Below are 15,920 nucleotides of genomic sequence, written 5' to 3'. Positions count from 1 at the left end.
ATATATACATGCATATATATATATATATATATATATATACATACGTATATATATATATATATATATATATATATATATATATATATATATATATATATATACACATATATGTGTGTGTGTGTGTGTATTAACATATACTCACACACTCATATTATAGATATATACATACTTACATATACATAGAAATATATATATATATACATATATATGTATATATATATATTTACATATATGTATACATATATGTATATATATATATATATATATATATATATATATATATATATATATATATATATACATGCACGCACACATACACACACACACACACACACATATATATATATATATATATATATATACATATATACATACATATATATGTATATATACATATCTATATACATACATACCTATATATGTATATATATACATATAAATGCGCGCACACACACACACACACACTCACATACACACACACACACGCAAACACACACACACATATATGCATATATACATATACATATATATATACATATATGTATACATATCTTTAGCACCCTCTGCTCCAGAACGATCCTGTGACCGGGGGCTCCTTCGCTTCCAGGGAATGAGAGCCATTTTCTTGACTGGGAAATCATATTTAAGAGGAGTGGGGCCTGATACCCCCACCTACCAGCCTTAATTGTACTTGGTGAGGGGAGTAATTTTAGTTAGGAGGCTACCATTAATCTCTAATAACACATTTGAATTAGTCTCGCATGTTATTAGGAGATCTAAGTATCCCCCGATTTAGCTCACTACCTCTCGGTCTACTCTATTGAGAATGGACATTTGTTTAGATACACTTGCAGGGCCTTTACGCAAAAATGCATGCTTGCATCTTTATGCGCCCTCCCATGCCCGCACTTATGTGTGTTTCTATATGTAAATTGTGCCCATGCATTCACAGCGTAGACGTGTATGAATATACAAATATGCAATCATACACACATTTCAAGCGGATGTCTTCGCCCATATGTATGTGCACAGCACTCATATATAACAGTGTCTATGCATGCATACACACACACGTGAATTATAATGTGCCCATGGATTATAATTTGCTTAAATATATTTAGTAGGAAATAGTGTATATATCTGGCAACATTTCGGAGAGGTATTTACTAGTTGGTACCTGTTCCGTATGAGCGTCCCTGTGTGACCTTGGCCGTTAGGGATGCCATCGCTTCGGATTGAGCTTCCATTAGGAATAATTTTCCTAATGGATTACCAACCACACTGATACTCAGTGTGGTTGCATGATTAGATTATGAACACTGAAAACATGGCATATGTGATTCTATAGTATAATGTACTCACGAACTAACACACACACACACATATATATATATACACACAATGTACACATATATATATATAATATATATACATATATATAATATATATACATACATATATATATATATATATATAATATATACATATACATATATATACATATACATATATATATATATATACACATACAAATTTTTACTTCCCTGACCGGGACTCGAACCCGCGCTGTAAGATTGACAGATACGGAGGTGAGACCGCCCGGCTACACGACCCGACAAAAGAGTTCTTCAACCAGACGCCTTATGAGATGTCATGGACCTTACCTATGTGTTCTTAGCAGAACAGTGATAGCGAATTTTTACGAACAACTCCTGCGGGCACTTGGCAGCAACGGAATCACAAATTCAAGTCCCAAATCAGGTTACAAAGGTTATATATATGAGAAGATGGTAGAATGCAGTAACGCATTTTTAATATATACAAATTTTTACCTCCCTGACCACCCTGCATTCTACCATCTTCTCACCTCCGTATCTGTCAATCTTACGGCGTGGGTTCAAGTCACGGTCAGGGAGGTAAAAATTTGTATATATTAAAAATGCGTTACTGCATTCTACCATCTTCTCACGCTTGGACACGCTTTGATACATTAATATAGGATCATGGTATTGCTGATAACATATTACAAATTAAGGAAATAACATGATTATATTCTCTAGTATAACAACTGTAAAAATACATTTGATAAATGTTATGATAGGATATCACATACCGAATTTCGGATATAGCATAAGCACATCTTTTAGTAAAGTTGATGATATGAAATGATTACATAACTCTGCCTGAAAGACTGCATCACATGACACTCTGAGATATAATGTTCAAGTGCTCGTTTATATTCTTTGTGCATAGTGTTCATTCTGTATCCAAGTCTGATTCTTGCAGTCTTATGTAATATCACTTTGTCTTGTTCTTGTCTTAGATAAGCCATAAATAAAATTCTGCAAAAACTGCTTCCAGATCTTTGAGAGTCTTTCCTGTTGGAGGTTCTTCTTGTGTTTGGATTCGTAGCAAGAGGTATTCTGAAATCTATACCCACACTTTGTTTATCACTTGCTGCCCTCGCTAGGCGATCAGCATGATCCTGTTTCCTGATTCCAACATGCGATGGTATCTACACAAAATGTATAACTCCGTGGCTCCGTTTATCAGCGCGATGCATTTATTCTTATATCATTGACGATATTTTCAGCAGCACCTTTATCACGAGTGTTCAGAGCCTAGAGAGCAACATGCGAGTCGCAGAAAATTACTCCTGAGCCTTGAGTTTATAGAAAGTCTATGGCTATGTGTATTCCTGCCAACTCGGTTTGCGTAGTGCTCGCCCAGTCATGAACCCTCCTACAATATTGGTGCTGCAATTTTTTGTTTTGTTTTTTATATACAACATAAGCACATCCTGCTCTGTTTCCAAACTGTAAGGATCCATCAGTATAGCACTCATGGTCATTCTTCAATTTCAAGATGCTTACTTATAGTTGCAAGAGCATGCTACGTAAGTATAGCCTTTTTTAGGGACATTAGAATAAAATACTTTCGCTGCCGACATTTTAAAGAGTGGAATAAAATGTGCATATGGGTTCCTACCTGAGGGTATATTTATTTGGTGTATGAATTTATATCTAAAGCCATGAATTTGAGTATGGCATGGTCTCTGATATAGAGAGGTTCTTTAATTGCCTTGACATCAAATATTGTATTAATGTATGATATTCTTTCGTAAATAGATGGCAGGTTAAGTTCCACTCTTATATTCACAATCTTTGTTGTTATGGAGGCAACAAGAATGATCCTCATAGCTGCATTCTGTACAATTTCTAGATTCCCTAGATAATGCCAGGTGCAAGACATGGTAATCTACGACTGATCGTATATACTGTAGGACAGATAAAAAGAGTCTAGCAGTGTTAACATTGAAACCATATTTTCTGCCAACAAGAGTGCTGAGTGGCTTCAGCTGCTCCCGGAGTGTTTTCATTATGAACTCTGCCGTTAACAGTCACCCCGAGATATTTATGGAGGCGTAATAAGGTTGAAAGTCCCATAAATTCCAAAGACAATGCAATCCCGCAACACCCCCCTCATATCTCTCAATCTTGCCAAACACCCCCGGGTTTCTTAATTGTCTAAGTGCACATCTTCATGGAGAAAGTGAAACCTTTAGAGTGACAATAAGTGCATAGTTAATCTCTAATAATTTTGATAATGTGTTCTGTTACTCTTGCACTGAGCTAAAGGTAGATATAGAAATAAATCGAGATAGCGACACCCGTTCATTCTTCGTATATAAAAACCAAGGATATTGTTATCATCTCTTATGTTAGATTAGATACTGGTGAGATTGAAAGAGCAAGATCTCAGTTGATTTGAAGAATTGCTGGAAGAGACATTACCTGCCTGAGTTCACTGCTGATACAAGTAAGACTTGAATACTGATTTATCTTACTTAATTAAGATGTACGGTGTATCAGTCTTGCACACACACACACAAATATATATATATATATATATATATATATATATATATATATATATATATATATATATGTATATAATATAAATATAATATATATATATACATTATATAAATATATTATATATATATTTATATATATAAATATATAATATATAAATATAATATATATATATATATATATATATATATATATATATATATATATATATACATTATATAAATATATATTATATATATATATATTATATATATATAAATATAATATATATATATATATATATATATATATATATATATATATATATATATATATATATATATATAGTATATAAATATAAATATATATACATAATATATACAGTATATATATATATATATATGTATATATATATATATATATATATATTTATATATTTATATATTTATATATATACATATATACATATATATTTATATACATATATACTTATATACTTATATACTTATATACATATATATATATGCATTATATATGTATGTATATATGTATATATATATATATATATATATATATATATATATATATATATATAAATATATATATATATATATATATATATATATATATATATATATATATATGTATATATATATATATGTAAAGAGAGAGAGAGAATGTGTGAGTATATATGTGCATATATGTTAATACATCTATACATACAGATGTGTGTGTGTATATATATATATATATATATATATATATATATATATATATATATATATTCGTATATATATACACACACATCTGTATGTATAGATGTATTAACATATATGCACATATATACTCACACATTCGCTCTCTCTCTTTACATATATATATATATATATATATATATATATATATATATATATATTTATATATATATACATATATACATATATACATATGTGACTTAAATTTCTAATTCATTGCCGCCGAGTGCCCACGGGGATTGTCTGTAAAACCTCGCAATCACTGCTCTACTAAGAGTATATAGGTAACTTCCATGGTGGTTGTAAGGCATCTGGTTAGACAATTCTTTTAGTGGGTTATGTAGTGTAATGGTTAGGAGCCGGGATTCTCACTCTAAGGACCAAATATCGAGTCACAGTCAGGGAGGTAATATTTGTATATGTGTATATATATTATACACACACACACATATATATATATATACATATATATATGTGTGTGTGCGCTTGTGTGTATGTGTGTGTGCGTGCGTGCATATTATATTTCGTCGTTTCAATTCAAAATAAAATGTTCCCGGATGGGAATTCAAGAAAACCAGGGTTTCCTATAGTAGAAAACTATCATTTCACTGAAAAATAAGAATGAAAAACTATTTTAATTATATGTTAAAATCATAAACATGTTTTAGAAGCAAAAAGCAAACGAACATCATATGAGACTAGTTCTGCTAAATCTAAATAAAAAAGTCAAATGTTATTTCTGTGTTTCTAAGAATGGCGACGCCGGCGTGTAAGGAGGAGATAAGCAAGGCATGGCTGGAAGTCATACTTACTCAGTACGAATCCAAGGCAAAAGCAAAGAGTTCTGTCACCGTGACGTGTTTCCAAGTCAATCCAGGTGAGTAGTTTGGTTGATATTAAACATCGTCAAAAATCAGGTGCATTACACACAGTATTGCTTCATCTCTTCACATTGGTATTTCTATGTAAATCAGTTTCCTAAGACTCGGTTTGCCTTTTTCTCTTTTTGTCAGGAGTCAAGCCTGGAGAAAACTTCAGTTCTCAGTTGGTGAAGATTCTTGTCGAAGCAAGAGTTAGTAATGGGGACCAAGCGGGGCACTTCAGCAAAACGTACAACTTGCTTGCCAAATTCCTGCAAGGAAATGGATTTTTCCGAGAAGTTACAAAGAAAATGAATGGACCGATAAGGGAGGTCATGATCTACCGTGATGTCATGCCCGCTTTGAACCAATTTCAGTCTGAAAGAGGTGATGGCAATAACAAAGTGGATATCCCAGGTTTCGTCCATGGTGTGTGCGTGGAGGGTGAGTTTGTGTTGGTGATGGAGGACATCAGATTATCAGGATATGAGAACAATGACAAGGTCAAAGGACTCAGCCATAAACAAATACTACTGGCCACAGAAAAGCTAGCAACCGTTCACGCTGTGTCTTTCGCTTACAACAAAATTCATGATTTCACACAGAAGTTTCCTCCATTCAGATACCAGAATAAGGTTCCTCGTCAGTTAACGAATTTCATCATGATTTTTTATGACCTGTGCATAAAACACTTGACAAAGATAAAGTACAATGAGAGTATCGTAGAAAAGCTACGCACGAACCGGGCTCACTTCAAGCAACAGATATTGTCATTACTTCTACCTGAGAACCAGCAGATCAAATGTCTTTGCCATGGGGACTACTGGAACAATAATTTCATGTTTAAATCGACAACAGCGGAAGGACTCAGTGAGCCAGACGCCATCATGCTTGTAGACTGGGGCAATCCACAGTGGTATACTCCAATACTAGATCTTCAATACTTGATCCACACTTCTACCCTGCTAGACTTCAGGAGGAAACACCGAGAGGAAGTCATGCAACATTATCACTCGACGTTTACTGAAATAACCACTAAACTGGGAGCTCCTGCTCCTTTCTGGACGTACGAGGTTTTCAAAGAAGAGTGCCAAAAGGCACAATTATACGGCACGATGATGGGTATGACTATTAACATGGTCACCTTAGGAAAACATAGTGAAGCGAATCCACTGGTACCCACTGCAGCTGTAGACTCATCAAGTGTGGGTTGGAAAGTTGGCTGTCGCCTCGGAACGATTATGGCTCCACTCTTCCTCAGCAAGATTATGGAACCTTTGGGACGGTCTTTTTTCTTGAGTTTTTTGGAGCCTTTGTTCAGTGAACTCAGTTCAGAAAAGAATGAGGTTCTAAACACACGTTTTTATGATTTGCTCAATGAAGCCAATGAAGATGGTGTCTTTGACGTTCAGAAAAGTTAAGAACCAACTCCTAGATATCAGAATATTAATTACAGTTCATTTGATATCTTAATTCTTTTTTTTTCCTTTTTGTTTTATAATCCCTACTGTATCATAATGGTACACAAACAAGTAATATAGTATATTGTATTATCTGGATAAACACACATACAAACACATATTTATTTACATATATATACACATATTTATATATATACATATCTACATATATATACATATAAATACATATACACAAAGGTATATATACACGTATGTACATATATTTATACATATATGTGTGCCTGTGCATGTGCGTGTCCGTGTTTGTGTGTGTGTGCATGTGTGTCCGTGTTTGTGTGTGTGTGCATGTGCGTGTCCGTGTGTGTGTGTGTGTGTGCATGTGACTGCAACTGTGCATGTGTGTATGCATACATTTACATATGTATATATATAAATACATACACACATATATATATTGTAATATATATATATTGTAATATATATATTGTAATATATATATACTGAAATATATATATATTGTGATATATACATATTTTGTAATATACATATATATTGTAATATATATATATATATTGTTATATATATATATATATTGAAATATATATATATATATTGTAATATATATATATTGTAATATACATATATATTGTAATATATATACATATATATTGTAATATATATACATATATATTGTAATATATATACATATATATTGTAATATATATACATATATATTGTAATATATATATATATATATTATAATAAATTGTAATATATATATATATATATATATATATTATATATATATATTGTAACATTATATATATATATATATTTTATATATATATATTGATATATAATATAGATATATATATATATATATATATTATATATATATATATATATATATATACATCTATATGTATATGTTATATGTTAATTAATATACATATATATTGTAATATATATACATGTATATTGTAATATATATATATATATATATATTGTAATATATATATATATATATATATATATATATATATATATTGTAACATATATATATATATATATTGTAATATATATATATATAGTACAATATATATATATAGTACAATATATATATATAGTACAATATATATATATAGTACAATATATATATATAGTACAATATATATATATACATATATATGTATATGTTATATGTGTATGTATATATTTATATGTATATCTTATATATATATGTGTGTGCTATATATGAATGTATATATTTACGCATATGATATGTATATTGCCAGGAACCGCTATCACAGCTGGCAGTAAGTGGCCATTGTTAAAATCTACACAGAAATGAGACCACCATAATTCAGAATAAACAGTCATTATATCAAGAAGAATAAATGGCATATCTTATAATCTCTAGACACTCATAGTGCCCGTAGTGTAAAGTTTTCGTCTTTTACTCAACAATATGTTCAAAATAAATTTTGCTTTAAATAATTTGCGTAGTTTAGATATATAATTTGCCTTGTGACTTTTAGTATATTTACATTTGCGCTAATTCTCTTCCCCTAACTGTAAGATTCCAATTTTCAGACCAAAGTATTCAGTGTAACATATTAGTAAGCAAGTCAAGAGGAACGCCTTTTCAAAAGATTACTATTCCCAGACTGGAACTAACAACAATAACACTGTGAAAATGGCTAATACAAAAAACTCCTGATTCATGTGAGTTTAAATGTACGAAAGTACCTGATATGGAAATTAAGGTATGTCATTTCCTAGTAATCAAGGAAGATTCCTTCCATATCACGGGTAACAAGTAAGTGTTCCAGTTGGACTGAGCTAAAAAGATTGATCGGTTGGGATATCTTAGCCTGTAACCATTTTCGACACAGTAATAAAATTGACAAAGATATTACACTGTCAAGGGAAATTTTGGATGAAACTATAAAAGGGATTATATAAGGCGAAGAAATTAAGATTTTGAAAAATAGATAGTTAAATGTAAAGAAAACTAACTCGTTATATAACTTGACGATGTTGTAAAGGTACGGGGAAGATTTAAGAACACAAGTGCTCCAACCATATTCTAAGTCACAAACGCAGAGTACATGGCATTAACATGCCACATTTGATATTCTAGAAGCGTGTGTTCGTGTCAAAAGCGTGGTAAAGTCGTGGCAAAGTCGTGGAAAGTATTGGAATAATCGTGGAAACTCCGTGACATGGGGGTAGGCTTACCATGATAGTTACACAGGCAAAAAAAAAAGAGAAAAAAAAAAAGAAAAAAAAAAAATTACTGTACTTTTTCTTACCAATACTTCATATGAGCATACCACATTTGGAAAGTAATATCCATATTGGATACATCAGGCTTAATTGTCCTAGACTTAGATTACAAACTCTCTTAGGAAGACATGGATTCTCTGCTGATTTTGAGTTTGTTTACCTTTTGGCAGACTTTTCGAAGGAGAGTGAAGTTAAATGAATGGTAACAGTAGTCAGGAACGTAAAGTTCAAGTACATAATTATATGCAATATGTATACATTAACTCTATATGTATGATATAATAAAGATACGCATATATATATATACACACATAAAATAAGGAAGATATATACATAAACACACGATCCCTCTCATCCTGTTTGTTATGATCGAGCGTAGAGTGAATTACCAACGTCGCGTTCGTGAAATAGTTGTCAATTCTTTAAATAGGAACAAGTACAACGACTGATTCATACCAAAATTGAACTATCTTTTATTAATGCTACCTATGATTGTAGTTCCTCTTATGAATTTGTTGTTTGGACAGTGCCATTCATCTGAAACATGTTAACTTCGGAACGGTTGGTAAACCTGAAGCAGCTGTAACAGACGTGCCATGCTTTTGCGTCCTAGAATGCCGCCTTTGTGACATGAACACAACATGAACATGATATGGCCATGGCACGCATAAAACGTCCTATAATACGGCTGCTCATGTCAAGGTAAGGCATTAAGGAAACAATTCCATATCCTTCTTGATAGAGAAGTTTTGGATAGTTAACAGTTCAGGGATAGTTAAGCACATAACTGCAAAATATGTAAGTTGCCTTAAGATAAGAGTTAAATCATGAAAACAAAAATGACCGACTTATCCAGGGAGAGAGTTACTTCCGAAGAACTACCATTTACTAAAGTTGGAATAGAATTCTTTTGGTTCTTTGAAGTATGAAGAGGAAAGTCTACTATGAAATACTAAGGTGTAGGATAGGATACTTGGAAGTAGCTTATTTTGGGGACACCACTTCGTGCATAAATAGTCTAAGACAATTACAGCAAGAAGAGGTATAGCTAACTACATAAGTAATCAATGATCAGCTAATTGATACAAGGATTAAGTGGGAATCCAATCCCCTTGCTAGTCCACACTTTGGTGGAGCACAGAAATAAAGTTCAGAAGTAAAAAGATAAACTTAGCTTTAGCTTTGACTAAGTGGACAGAAGGTTCACTATCAAAGCAATGAATGAGTACCAGACTCATTGATGAAGCACAAGGCTTCACTGCAGAAGCATGAGTGTTTAACACTAGCATGAGGAATATGTAGGAGGGTTCAGAAGTCATGAATTGCGGTGAGTAAAATCAGTGTCTTGATATGATATTATGCATTTTTAAGATCGAAGGGCATCCTCAGGAAATCAAAAAGGCCAAAGGGCGTGGTAATTGCTGTTGTGGGCGTCCTCCTCAGCTATAGGGATTTGGTGGTATGCCCGTACAAGTTCAACTCTGGAGAATAGGGTGCAGGCTGAGAGTTCCTTTATGACGTCCTGTACATGCGGCAGGAGTAGCTGTCGGGTATGGTCGACAAAGTGGAGGGGCGACAACCAATTATTGCTTTCGCCGCCTGGTGCCATTTAGTTGGTATATGTCTGCTCTGATGTTAGGCCTATGGAAACGCCGCTTCAGACCTAAATTGAGTGATAAAGAGCGTTGTCCAAAGGTCTGGATGGGAGAAATGGGAGTGGCAGATAGAAGGCCAATCAGGACCGAGCGCGATAATGTAATAGCTGCGAAGAAAAGCTGCTGCTACAATTATCTTCCTAAAGACAATGAAAATAATTTCTAGTTGTAATAACCAAGCAACTACAAATGAACATAACAAGGTCTTGGTGAAAGTATTTTATTAATAATTATAATAATAATAATGATAAAATGGTGGTTTGAGTTATAAAGAGTGAAAATGGGGATAGCTCATATTTATGTCACTGTATAGCTTATGATAACGTATACGGCTAAGATATGCCGACCATAACTTGACATGCACGTAGAATTTGAAGAGGAAGAAATTCTGATTTCATATAGAATGGGAGGGGTTTTACACATGCCAACTTCCTGCACCAAAAATATTATACAGAAATATCTCAGGAAGCCACACAAATTGTAAAACACGATAGGCATTAGCAAAATTTTCATTGCCTTTTACGTTATGAATGACTGAATGCGACCCCACTAAACGAACCACCTTGTCGTGTTGCGGGGGCATGAACTCCTTCCTTGGCCGAGCCCGCTCTGGACCTGGCCAGTCTCTTCCTCCCATTGAGGTGGCCTTCCAGCAGCCGGTTCTCTGAGGAGGGATGAATTGTTTCTAGGTGCTGATCTAATAAGTGGTGTAATACAGCCCCCTGGTCCTCTTCCCAGGGGGGGGAGGGGGCTGACACTTTCGCACGTGTTTGCCGAGCATGGTACCCCTGTGTGCTTGAAGACGGGAGTCCTGGAGGTTGAGCAATGTTGTGTTTGAATATGCCCTGTGGCAAAGGGATAAAAGGCAGACTGCTTGCTCGGATTGGTGACTACTTTTGGAACAGAACTGCTAGAGTGAAGTTCCAAGGTCATCTTTCCAGGTATTTAACCCTGGAGAATGGTACTCCACAACAGGGCTTTCAGAATCGGTAATTCGTCTGCTAGTCGGTAAGCAATGACGTAGTGATGACGGATTCGGTAAAAATGACGTCACTGTCGGAAATTTGACAGATCTCGGGAGATAAGGAGTAATTTGATGTGCTTGTAAATAAAGATATTAGATAATTTTTAGTTTCATTTCCTTACCATATTTAGATTTAACAAAAGATAGCTTAGCAAAACTAGGTTTTGCTGTCACGTACGAAGCAAAGCCGGGGCGGCACACAAACAAAGCCAGTTCTACCTGTTCCATGTTTGAGTTCAGACGTACTTCCATGCTTTTCGCTGGAAGAATTTTCTACCCTGTATACATCAACTGTCAGTGAGTATTAAGTATTATTTACAGTATTTTTTTATATTTGATATTTTGTCATTATCCTATTTTTACCATAGTTACCCATGTTACATTTTCTATAATATCTACCCTGTATTGCAATTCTGTTTTCTAATTTTTGTCCCTAATATTTCTTATTACAGATCGAGTGCATATAAACCTAGTGTAGGTATGCATTATTGCAATCGGTATATTTGCCACATTCTTCAACCTTTTTTAGTTGGTAAGTTCCAATACATTTTCAACAACTATATCAAATTAAATGAAAATCGTCAGGTCACTATTGAACTGCATTAAATGTTTGAATGTATGCTATTGAGTTTTTCTCAATCTCTATTAATAATGCGTAAAGCACAATTCAACGCAAAATACCCATATGTGACTATCGCTTTTCTCTGATGCTGTCATTACATGTAATTTTCAGAACATGTCAGCAAAGGTCAACTTTCGAGATGCCTGGTTGACCTATCCAGACTTCCAGCCCTGGCTAGCACATGTGGAAGGTGACTCAAAGAAGGCCTATTGCAAGACATGTAAGAGTGGATTCGGAGCGGAGATATCCACGATCAAGAGGCATAAGATGCACGTCGCCAGGACAAGTCAGGCTATTCGGCAGGAGGAGGATGCTTCTGCTCCTACCTTCTCCCTGAGTGGCACAGGCTTTGCGATGATTCTCCTTTGCTGTTTCATTGCAGAACATAACCTACCTTTCACCCTAGCAGAACCGCTCATCCAGTTGCAGAAGATGTTTCCTGATTCTGCAATTGCGCAAGTGCTGCATTTGAAGAGGTATAAATGCACTGAGGTAATGCGGCAATTTGGCAATACTGTTAACGAGGAGCTTTCAAGGAAACTTCGAGTTAACAAATTTATATTAAATTAATAGAGGAAACGATGGATGTAAGTACCATGAAGTCTTGTGTTGTCATTGCAAAATATTTCAACCAATGTGGGAATGCTTGATCTGATTGATATATTTGAAAAAGATACCACTGGTTCAACAGGTGAAAACTTATAATAAAATCATCCAGTGTTTGCAGCACCATGACATCCCCCTAGACAGTTTGATTGAGTTTGTAGCTGATGGAGCTGGAACATAATGGGGGAAAATAATTCCCTATGCAGCAGACTCAAGGTAGCAGCTCCAGGAATTGCAATTTTTAAATGTATATGCCACTCTATACATTTATGTGCTTCAGAAGCAGCAAAATACCTACCAAGGACGTGTAAAGGACTAATCCGCAATATTTATTCATTTTTCTCCCACAGTGCAAAAAGGAAGAATGAGTTTAAAGAATTTCAAATTTACTGCAACATCAAGCCTGATAAATTGTTGCATGTGTCTCAAACACGTTGGCTGTCATTGCACCAAGCTGTAACGAGAATTATTGAACAGTGGGAAGCACTTAAACTATATTTCAGATCGAAAGTACTTGATGAGCGCCTGTTGTCCGTCGAGGCAATATGCAAGACATTAGACGACCCCTTCGTATTGGTATATTTCAAGTTTTTAGAATATATATTGCCAAAATGCAATAAAATAAAAAAATTTATTTCAGAGACAAACGCCCACAATGAACGGAACTACCTGCCAATTCATCAAATGTATTTAGGGTCATCCGTACATGAACTTTTCCAGAGGGAGGGATGAAAGAAAGGAAAGACATGCTAAATGACATAAGGTTAAAGTGTAGATTGTTTTTGGTTACATTATGCATAGAAATCAAAAAAAGATTTCGATTAAACGATGAGCTATGGGAAACCGTAGCATTATTGAACCCTCAAAGCGCTCTAGATCACACTTGGCAAGTATTCGTGCCAACATTAAATAACCTTCTTGAGCAATTGCTACGGATTTCAGTAAACAGAGAAATGCTAACTAAAGAATGGAGACAGCTACCATGGCGTAATATTGATGAAAGCGTATAGCAGTGTGACGTTCTTGAATTTTATAAGAAAATCGGTAAGGAAGTTGACCAAAAATCAAATTTTAAGATTTAAAACTTTCTGATTTCGCTCTTCAGGTACTTGCATTGCCGACATCCAATGCGGATGCAGAAAGGTTATTTTCAAGGTTAAACCTTATTAAAACGAAAATCGGAAACTCCCTTCAATTGCCATCGCTGAAAGCATTGCTATTTGTTTCAGAATATGTAAGAAGCCAGGGTGGAATTGAAAATATTCGCCCTACTAAAAAAATGATAAATGTGAGACAGACTCATAGCCATATTGTGTGCTGTTAATGTTATGTATTATAATTTTGACTTGCATAATAACTGTTATTATTTAGAAAATAAAATTATTGTATTTTTTTTATTTTTTTATTAAATACCAAACAGAAAATAAAAAAAGAGCTTAGTTACCCCTCACAGAACATTTTCTATTTTCTCTCATAAGTGACGTCATGGCCTTACAGCCAATCACAATACAAGAACTCTAGCTAATGAACGCATTCGGTAAACAAAAGTCGGATTATTCGGATATTCCAACAGCCGTGCTCCACAAGGAGGGGTCCTTAGCCTGGCTTATTTAACACACTCATCTTATGCATCCTGACATTCCAGTCCCAGCAGCGTGCAAGACCATTTCTTATGCAGATGATCTTGCAATTATCTCTACAAGGAGACGAAATGAGAAAAAACAGAGAGGCCCAACATTGTCTGGACCTAATGTCTGAGGAATGCCGGAGGGTTGGGCTTAAGATCTCAGAAGCCAAATCGAAAGCAATGGTGCTGAAACCTGATGTCTGTTACCAAAGACTCCGTGTCCAAGGGTTAGAGTTAGAGTGAGTTCACGTCTACCAATACTTGGGGGTATGGATTGATGAGAACCCACCTTTCGCTCTGAGATTAAATATCTCATAGACCAGACCAAGGCAAGACTCTGTCATGAGAGCTCTGTCAGGGCGGCATTTAGGGGCTGGGCACCGTGTACTAAGATCCTTCTGTGTACATGCTGTCTGTCCCATTGTGGACTACTCCTCCGTCACCCTGATCATGGTCAAGCCTGGATTCAGGAAAAGGCTTGACATCATGCAAAACAAGGCTGCCAGGTTTATTCTGGGTGCCCCTGGGTGGACTAACGTTACGAACCTTCTCCTGGGGGCTAATTTTTCCCCCTAGCCACCAGGATTGATCAAATGGCAGCCCAGTTCTTTGCCAAAGTCTTACAGTCCCCACTGGATTCACAGCTAAGACAGAAGGTGTAGTGATGACTTGTGCAGAACCATGAACTCTTCACTAACAACACCTGGCTGTCTCACACAGCAAGGGTGCTGATAGCTTTGAGCTCAAGGAGACACTACTGGTCAAGAGCATGGACTCCCTGACTACGTCACACACCTGCCGTGGGCACGATTCTTGATAGAGTGTCTGTCATGAGCTTGTCAAGGAGAAAGACACAGTACTCACCGCCTCTGTTAAGGGATGAAGAGGAGAGGAATATTCGCAGCAACCACTCCTCTGGGTAGTAATACCTACTTCAGGTATGGTTCTGTAGACCCCACCGCCCACACTGCAAGCGCCAGTTTTGCAGTAAGGTGAGTGCTATGTGAATATCTGACAATGCCTCCTCACTCCAGGCAGTGGCAGTTGCAATATATTATGGGAGCCCTAGCCCATGCAGCCCAGACAGACGGGCATATTGTCATACATACAGAGTCTAGGGCCACCACTGACAACCTCCAACAAAGCAAGCCCCTTGATAACATTTATCCTGGATCAGGGTATATGCATTATCCTCATCTGGATTTCA

The 15,920-nt window shown here is 35.0% G+C and overlaps 2 protein-coding genes across 2 annotated transcripts; both read left to right on the top strand.

Annotated features, from left to right (window-relative positions):
- The first annotated feature begins 3,679 nt into the window (after positions 1-3,679).
- Positions 3,680-6,939, top strand: LOC122243150 (uncharacterized). Its single transcript, XM_086536087.1, has 3 exons — positions 3,680-3,819; positions 5,362-5,486; positions 5,623-6,939. Exons 2-3 carry the CDS (start codon positions 5,363-5,365, stop codon positions 6,888-6,890), a joined length of 1,392 nt encoding a protein of 463 aa, XP_086392213.1. The 5' UTR covers positions 3,680-3,819; position 5,362; the 3' UTR covers positions 6,891-6,939.
- Positions 6,940-11,577: 4,638 nt separating this feature from the next.
- Positions 11,578-15,715, top strand: LOC147471932 (uncharacterized). The gene has a single exon (XM_086536088.1). It carries the CDS (start codon positions 12,595-12,597, stop codon positions 13,048-13,050), a length of 456 nt encoding a protein of 151 aa, XP_086392214.1. The 5' UTR covers positions 11,578-12,594; the 3' UTR covers positions 13,051-15,715.
- Positions 15,716-15,920: the final 205 nt, after the last annotated feature.

Source organism: Penaeus japonicus, unplaced genomic scaffold (assembly GCF_977035675.1).
Source record: "Penaeus japonicus unplaced genomic scaffold, GWHDUDI00000001_assembly GWHDUDI00000004, whole genome shotgun sequence".
NCBI lineage: Eukaryota > Metazoa > Arthropoda > Malacostraca > Decapoda > Penaeidae > Penaeus > Penaeus japonicus.
The sequence above is the reverse complement of the archived record's forward strand: the minus strand, read 5'-3'. Positions and strand labels throughout refer to the sequence as shown.